General features: G+C 29.9%; 1 protein-coding gene across 1 annotated transcript in view; it reads left to right on the plus strand.

The window, feature by feature from the left end:
* LOC106478854 (transmembrane and TPR repeat-containing protein CG4050-like) overlaps positions 1-9,637 on the plus strand; it is a 97,083-nt gene that overhangs the window by 69,654 nt on the left and 17,792 nt on the right. The window contains exons 10-13 of the mRNA XM_022382537.1: positions 1,129-1,212; positions 2,454-2,591; positions 4,099-4,192; positions 5,400-5,534. Coding sequence (XP_022238245.1) covers positions 1,129-1,212; positions 2,454-2,591; positions 4,099-4,192; positions 5,400-5,534 — 451 coding nt within the window. The remainder of the gene's footprint in view (positions 1-1,128; positions 1,213-2,453; positions 2,592-4,098; positions 4,193-5,399; positions 5,535-9,637) is intronic.

Below are 9,637 nucleotides of genomic sequence, written 5' to 3' on the forward strand. Positions count from 1 at the left end.
CGAAGTTATGGAAAAATCAATTAACAAACGGATACGTAACAATACTATCAAGTCTATGCAGACAGAGGGCGAGTCTAGAAGTAAAGATTGTATATGTACGTGGGAAGCTCAAATTGTGCTTTTTATTACAAATTTTATATATAATTTGGAATTAATTTTTTCGTATACCACCAATATTAGCTCCAAGAACTGCCAGCAGTATATGTTTTAGCCTATCTATTGGAAATGCTTCACCAAAGTTCAGAATTAATTCAGGTAAACAAGAAATAACAAGATATGCCCAATCACAACATTTGGGGGTCAGTCATATAATGTCAGATTTATCAATAAAAGAAAAATGTCAAAATTTGATTCTAATAACTTGGTTCCATGTTATGTGATAAAGATAAAGTATTCCAATATTACTTCTGTGATAAAATTTTTCTGAGTGATAATTTCCACTTCTTTTTATTTCATGTCTTTCATATTTATCACATGATACTCACCTCTTAGTGTTTTTTACTCTTACAATATTACTATAATTTCCTACCAAAAATTAGTTTTTACAACTATCTCATACTGCTAAATTTTAGGAAAATGTTTGAAATTAGAAATGTTTTTGTGTACAAACCAAAATTATAAACCAGTAACATAAATTTAATGTCAGTATCACACATAAAAGAATTATAAGTTCATCTAAACTCTATATTAAGCATATACCATAGCTAGACTTTGATTCTAATCTATAGATACATGAGCCCCCCATTAGCACAGTGGTATGTCTGCAGACTTAGAATGCTAGAAACTGAGTTTCAATACCCGTGGTGGGCAGAGCACAGCTAGCCCATTGTGTAGCTTTGTGCTTAATTAATATTCCTTCAATGTAATAGTTCTAAACATTGCATAAAAAAGTTAAATATATATATTAATCTAGAAAATTATTTCACAACTTTTTTCCATAAATTTTAGATCATTAAATTTTGTTAATGATTTTAAAAACTTGAACATATAGACATGATAATTTTATCCATGATGACAAAACCTTTGCTGTTATGTTAAACTTATATTAAAGTTTTTCTTCATTACCCATTTAAACCATCTCCAAGCATTATTATCCACTAAACCATTAACCTTTTTCTATCGGACTAGAAGATGGAAACCTTTAATGTGGGCCATGTTAACATTGCTAGTGTTATCTCACAGCCTGAAAACAATTGTCCGAAACTTTGACTGGTGAGTTAAAAATTTCATTAAAAGGTTGTGTTACATGTACTTGCCTTACTTTCACAAGTGTATTTGATAATTTTTATGCTTATGTGGAAAATGTAACCTTGATAATATAAAAGACTAAGAACTGAAACTTACAAGAAAATTAAATTTGTTTTCCTGATTAATATGGTCCTAGTACTTTGTAAAGCTGAATATAAAAATGCACATTGTTGTATGTATCTGAAGCTTGTTCGTTAAAACGTTTTATTGAAAAATACATATCACCATAAATATCTGTTGGCAAATATAATGTACCATAAAATAAATGTTATGCTAAAGATTCTTAATGTTAAGTAAACCAGGAAAATTTAGTAGATTAAGTAATAAAAAAATTACAAATTACTATGCAGTAATACCTTTCATATAATCTTGCATCTTCTAACACAATAAATGTATGAAATTTATCAATATTGTGTGAATCTGTTGCATTACCCTTGTTGACTTGAAAATAATTAGGTTCTGTTGAAATATAAGAACTAACACATCTCAAGTAGCACAAATGCATTATAGTTGCTGAGTTTTTGTAAGTTTCAGTAGTTAGCTATTTTTCTCTGTTTGTTTCACTATCTAATTTTAGAATATATATATATATTTGCATTTCAATCACTTAGTAAGTAAACTTAGTTTTTTAGTTAATATTATTGCATTACTTTACTGTATATAAAAGAACTAGAGACAGTTAATATGATTCTGAAAGTTTTGACCAAATAAATCATATTTAAAAAAAAGACATCCACTCTCAAGATAATGTGGTAATTAAATTATAGTTTCTTACAAATCTGAGGCTAGTTTGGTCATCTATCAGTAAAATTAAAAGGACAATGAAGGACACAAGGGCACTTAATATTCTATTACATTTTAAACTATGACTGTTGTCAGAACTGAAATTAAGTAACTTGTATAAAATTTTTACTTTCATTACAATGATATGTTTCAACACTTGTTTGTGTTTCAGAATTTCAAATCAAATGTATATTCTTCATTATTGAATTATTTCTTGTTGGTTTTAGTTAACAAAATACAGTTATATCCTAAATTAATCCTGATTTTTTTTTCAGAGATATTCTAAGAAATTAGAAGAAGATGTTACTATATAAGAATAAAATATGATTTATAATAGTTATGCAGTTTATTTGCATAACTCTGGGACTATACCCTCCTAGTTAATAGTTCCTTTTTACATTGGGTACATGTTCATATTACAGGAAGAATGAATATTCCATATTCATGGCTGGCTTGAAGGTCAACCAACAAAATGCCAAGCTTTATAACAATGTGGGACATGCTTTAGAAGGAGAAGGAAAATTTAAGGAAGCATTAGAATACTTTCTTCAAGCTGCTTGGTAGTGTACAAAACTTTTTGGTTATTACATTTTCTCATTTTAAAGATCATTACACGTGGTTTAAAGGCATGGATATAACTTAGACTAAGAAAGATACTGCACTCGAGGCAATATGAGGAATGTCTTGAAATGTTTCCTTTCAGTTTTAAGATTTTTTCTGGGGTAATTTAGGTGTTAGGCCCAGCATGGCCAGGTGGTTAGGGCGCTCGACTCGTAATCTGAGGGTCGCGGGTTCGAATCCCCGTCACACCAAACATGCCAACCTCCGCCTTTGCCTGGTCCCAAGTCCAGGATGAGAAAGGAGGAGGGTTGGGCGTGGGGCTAGTAACTCCACCCCGTAAAAAAAACAACCTGCTAAAAGTAACTGCAACAACAACTTTCCGTTGGTGAGTTGTTGTTACGACCCTATGCTCCACTGGGAGTTTACAGGAATAAAAAAAAATATGTGTTACATATATAAGTTTTTGAAAAACTGGGGTTGTTGAAAAAGTTTTTAATTGTTAAATCACTTACAGTAAGCTTGCACCTATGTTTTGTAAGGAAATTACATTGGTGCATATACTTTACATCTATAATATAGCTTTAAAATTTTTTTACCTGTGGCATATAGTTTCATAGTACTAGGAATGTAATTACATTTGTAAAAATTTTGAAAGGCCTTTGCTCATGATAACAGTGATCGTAAACTGGTAATGCCACTAGAATTCTTGATTTTTATTCTAGAGACATTGTGTCCATTCAAATATTATTTAAATGTATACCTATATACTAGAAAAAATAAAATAAAAAATACTATCAAATTTCTCATGCACTTGCTATAAATTAAATGATATGTATTTCAACTAGTGTTTCTACCAAAAAATCCACTTTCAAATAGTATCGAATATAGTACTGAATTTCAAATATAGCAGCTAACTATATTTTTCATCTTTTTTTTTTTTGTTGGCTACCTTAACCATTGTTCAGCTTGTTTCTGAACTTTCTCTCAGTTGTCATTCTCCCCTTCTATTTGATTTAAGTTTTTCTAGTAAACATTGATGCAAATGATTCATGGTGAGCTAATCTGATACTTGTAACACTGTACCTGGTAAACATTTGAATGACAAAAGAAACTGCATGCGTCATATATGCTGTTAAGCCCATGTGAGATGTTTTTTGTGTATAATTATACAATTGTTTCAGTTTAAAAGGTCAATATATTTGGTACAGCTGTACATGTGGAACATCAGGATATGTTTTATTGTATATCTTGAAGAAATGTAACAAACTTTTGAATTTGTGTACTTTATCAAACTGGAAAAAAACTTCCCAAACTATCCAAACCTTATGAAAGAAAAATTTGAAAATACCCTTAAAACAAACAGTTCAACATTACACTTTGTGCTCTTTGCATAAACAAATGTCAAATGCTTTTATGATCTTTCCCAAGACTAGCATTAATTGGGATAAGAACAAAAAGAGAAACAGGTTTTCTTGAGAATAAAATATTTGCATGATATTCCTTCAGTGCCCAGAAAGATGATATTGGAGCTCATATTAATGTTGGAAGAACATACAACAATTTAGAAATGTTTACTGAGGCAGAACAAGCTTTTATGAAGGTAAAGTGATTTATTTTATTGCTAACGATTGAACAACTATAAATTCATGTGCTTAAAGCTTTATAGCAAAGTCATAGTAAGTAACCTAAAAAAGAAACCTAGCTCACATCTAAGCATGCATATAGGAAATAATTTAATGTGTCTAATCGATTTTATATTTGTACAACTCAAAAAAATTCAAAGTTTCTTTAAGTATAAATCAAGTTTATTTTGCTCAGCTTAAATTCTTAAATTTACAGCATGTTGTACATGAAAATAATTATTGTGAAATACAAACTATTAATAAAATCACAGAGAAACATGTTTTAATATCTCTCTTTACAGGTTTTATTATTTTTTATCTTTGGTGCAATTCGGGTTTTGTGTGTTTTGATTTTAGTTATATCATTTCCTGTATATGTTATGATCATTTCCTTCTCACGTTTGCTGTTTTTTAAATTTTAGTGATTTCAAGGCTTGTGTGTGATTTAATGGGCTTACTCTATTGTTCAGGTCTTGCAGTCTTTGTTTTGATTACTTAGCATTTTCTGTTTGATTTGGTCTTTTCCATTCACAGTTCTTTAAGTAAGTTGGATCTTTCTATCTTCTCAGATTTTGTCTGTGTTTATTTTGATCTTTTTCTTGAGTTCTGGGAGTGTCTTATCTTTCTTTTCTCAGGTCTTGTTTGTATTTAGATCTTTGTATTAACAATTTTTTATATTTATTTAGTCTTTTGCTCCAAAGACTTTAATTATGTTCTGACCTAGCTTATTCTCCAAATATTTTATGTTTTCATCTTTGCTATCTCAAGTTGTTTTCGTTTTTATCTATCCCCTTTTCAAGTTTAATGGTTTTTTTGCTATCTTAGAATGATTATTAAGGATTTTTCCTTGTTTGATTAATAATTTTGGATCCATGTTGTTATCTTAAGATATGACACAGAAGTTGTACAGTAACTTAAGTGATGTATAAATAATCTATAGTGGTAAGTATATTAAACTTTAATAATTTATTTTTGTGAATTATTTGTTGTTTGCTCATCTGTGTTTTGTTTGAAACATGTTTTCTCATCCTTCATCGTTTTAAAGAAGATACCTTTTTAGAAAACAATATGGCTATTTATTTGTTAAGTATCTTTATTTACTGTTTGCTTTATAATTAAATATAAATGTTTTCAATCCCTAAGTTTTAAAATGACTGAGGTTTGAATTTCAATTTTAAACTCTAGGCAAAAGGACTACTTCCTCGTCCCAAAACTGGAGAACCTTACACAGTTCGAATAGCCCCAAACCATCTGAATGTTTTTCTTAATCTTGCTAATCTGATCTCTCGAAATAAGAGCCGTCTGGAAGAAGCTGATGCTGTAAGTTACTTTACATCTTTTGGATTAACACATTGAAATTTTTGTTGTTAACAATTTTATTGTTTTAAAATAAGAACCAAGGTGAATTATTTACCACTTCCTCATGTGAAATTATTATTTAACTTTGAATATATCAACATTGATTATGAACTAAGTCATGCATTATTTAACATTAACTTCTTTGTGAAGTTTTAATAAACACTACTAAATATTACTTCTAGTTATTATATGAAATTGAAACATTAATTGTTACTGTTCTTTTTGATAACTTGTAATAATAATGTTCCTAATATATATTTTGAGCTTTTATTTGCATAATAAAAACGCATGCAAAGGATTGGTTCTTACTATGAATTTCACCCACTGGAACACACATGATAGCATGGCATATACCAACTACAAAAGCACTATTGTTACATTATTAGACTGTTTTTAAGGGAGAAACTAAGAAACTTGCTTGAAGTCATAGTGTTGTTCTTGTAACATACAAAAAAGCACAACTATAGCAAACAAAGAGCATGGATGTGATGTGAAAGACTACATAGAGATGTGAAATGTTTAAATTCACAATGTCTGTGCCATGCTGATGTACTAGACTTTAGTTATCAATGTCATCAGATCTACTGCTCCACCCTACTATGTCAGTGATGTGATCTTGAAAGTAAGTTTCCAGAAACCATATGAGTGTCAGTAAACCAATGTTACTTTTTTTTTCATATTTAGGAATTTCTGCTAGGCAATCTTGAAAAACAAGAGAATGAATATTTCACAGATGTCACAGTATATAACAATATTTGATGTCACATTTGCCATTTCAGCATTCAAGATGACATATTTATTGTCCTTATGCTATGATCATATGTACATACTACACTGGTTTTCATATGGGGTATGTTTTTTGTCCTATTACACATACTATGCAAATATTATGGTGGTATATGTTCAATATTAAAGTCAAGTTCACTTTTGTTTAAATGACTGATTTTTGATAAAAATCAAAACAATGCCTGTAATATACACCCAGTATTGACAAACACATTGCACAAATCTTCATATTGGCTTGTTTGGAGGTAAGGTGGTACCAGGACTACCAAAAACATCAGTTACTGTTTCCTTTCTCAGTACTTTACTGGATTTTATGGCCAAAAATTACCCTATAGGAACCCGTCATTTATCCTTATTATAAAGAATGTCTGATAAAAAAGATAATCAAACTTGCTAGACCAAAACTAAATTATATTGAAAAAGTAACTTATAAATTTGTGTATGGACAATTCAGCATAACAGACTAACTATAAATAAATAATGTCACATGTATACACACACACACACACATACCATAAAACTACAACCTAACATGAATATACTTAATCATCATTGAGTACTCTCACTCTTAACTAAAATTTGGGCCACAGTCCCAAAAGTATCTCATGAGGTGTGACTAGCTTAAAATGATTAATTTAGTCTGAAACCTAAAAAACTATGTTAGCAATGTAACTTTCTCAAATTTTATATTAATTGAAAAGTCATTCTCAAATTTATGCCTAGCTACACTTATGACAGTTGATACCATAATGGTCTTACCTAACTCACCTGAGCATGTAATATAATAAATCTGTTATTCAAGTACATAAAGCTACATAGTTCTGTACACTCACATTATAATAAATATCAGGGTTACTGTTGTCAAACTGCAATGCTCGTTCATATACCTCTTGAGCTTCCTGTGTTCTGATTGTACGTAAGCAGACAGATGAGAAAACAAACACAGGTTATAAGAGAAAAATAGAATCATTTATATTAAAGTTCAAATGGGAATTTTTCACCAGTCAAGAAATATCAAAATCATTCTTCCCTTGCAACCATTAAACAGGTACAAATAATGTGGTATAACCTTCATGCAACAAGGTCAATTATAGATAGTAATAGCATTATCATGGAAAACAATGGCATTAAACGTTTTTTATATTTTAAATTAATGAGTGTATTAAAACTGCAGTAGTCACAGAGATTTCTCACCAACACACAGTTACAGTGTATAAAGGCTAGTAAAACATCATTAGTCACAAAATATTCCTCAGAATCACACAATTTAGCATGTACAAAGATGTAAAACATCACCAGTTACAAATATTCTTTAGAAATACAGACTACTGGGTATACAAGACTGGTAAAACACTAATCAGAAAGATTACTCAAAATCATACATTGTACTGTCTTATATGTATATCAATACATTGTAATTACGAAGAGGTTGACAAAACAGTGTTACATATTTATAGTCGCAAATATTTCACAGAACCTTCTTGTATATTAAGGATAGTAAACACCTACAATCACAACAATTCTTAACAGCCATAGAAATATACAAGGCTGGTAAAACACTATGAATCACAAAGGTTCTTAATAACCATAGAGACAACTGCATATATAATGCTAGTAAAACACCACTAGTCACAAAGATTTAGGATTATAGAGACTACTGTATATATATATAATGCTAGTAAAACACTGCTAGTTACAAAGGTTCTTAAGGCCCATACAGCATTCTGTATATATAACACTAGTATAACATACTAATCACAAAGATTCTTAAGGATCAGTGAGACTACTATATGTACCAGGTTAGTAAAACATCACTAGTCAAATATTCTTAAGGACCATACTGATGACTGTATATACAAGGTTGTAAAATACTAACATACACACAAAAAACAGACTACTATATATATAAAGCTGGTAAAATACTAGTCACAAAGGTTGCACAGAACCACACCATTGCTCTGGTGTGTTAAGGTTGGTAAAGCACTACCAGTTACCATTGATTTTTTAAGGACCGTAGAAAGTACTGTATTTACAAAATTGGTAAAATACCACTAGTCACAGAGATTCTTTATGGCACTAATAAGAACTGGTAAAGCCTTATCTACACAAATTATGACATGTATATAAAGCTTATAAAAATTAATCTAGTCATGTACCTTTCACAAAACCCCAACAAACTAGTGTTGACAAGACAGGTAATATCAGCACTAATCACATAGATTCCATAAAATACACAAACTAGCCAAAGACTGGACAATGTTGATATACATGCAGCTACATCTCTAAGAATGTATTTTCTATGAAAGCTGAGTCACTTCTTTCTTATTTTGATGTCAAATAAAAAGTAATTAAAATAAGTATATTTTAAAAACAAAAATGCATAAAAAGATTTGTTCTTCAGTAAAAGAATGATATATAACACCATTCTTAGCTTTTTACTGTTTCTGTTTTAATCTAACCAATTTTTTAGAATTTTTAATTAGTTAAGCTATTGACAGTTTTTTGAATGGCAGACAATGGCATACACTCACAAACCTATTTAACTTGATCAATATGTCACCCCTGTTGATATAGGCTTGGATGTAATCTGCCCTCATACTGATAGCTTGTCTGTAAAGCTGAAAATATTTAAATATTACAAAAGTGGAAACAATGCATCATGTCAGTTGAGTACTACTGTCCTATTTTTCTTTATAGTTAGTTAGTTTCATTACATTCTAATGGTTATAATGTTTAAAATAGTTTTTGGAAGAGGGGGCTCAGCCTCTCATGCTGATGGTAGTCTGGGGGATATTCCCTGGGAAAGTATTGAAAATTAAACTGGAAATAGCACATTCAGATGACATTTTTTTTTAATATAATCTATAAAAAAATTAACAATACAGACAACATAAGAATTATAATAATCTACATTCATTGGCATTTTTTTCTAAATTTTGTTGGGAGAAAACAATCATACTAAGATTTTATGTAAAAAACGTGTATCTTGAATTTTCAATGTTATGCTCAGACATACATGCGTATGCCTAGTTACACCCATGCCTGTACAAATGTGTATCAGTTGTCAGTTGACTGTCTGTCCATTAATGTTGCAAAGTGTGAAGCTTTTGTATTATTAGTTGATAATAGTTAATTTTCTTCTATTAAATATTAATTTCCTTGTTTTAAGATGCTTGTAATAGCCATTAATTGTTCAAGTAATTTTAGATAGATGATACTGTTACGTATCTGCTTGTTTGTTTATTTCCTGTAGAAATCCTTTCCGAGAAATATCAGCG

Source organism: Limulus polyphemus, unplaced genomic scaffold, assembly GCF_000517525.1.
Source record: "Limulus polyphemus unplaced genomic scaffold, Limulus_polyphemus-2.1.2 Scaffold255, whole genome shotgun sequence".
NCBI lineage: Eukaryota > Metazoa > Arthropoda > Merostomata > Xiphosura > Limulidae > Limulus > Limulus polyphemus.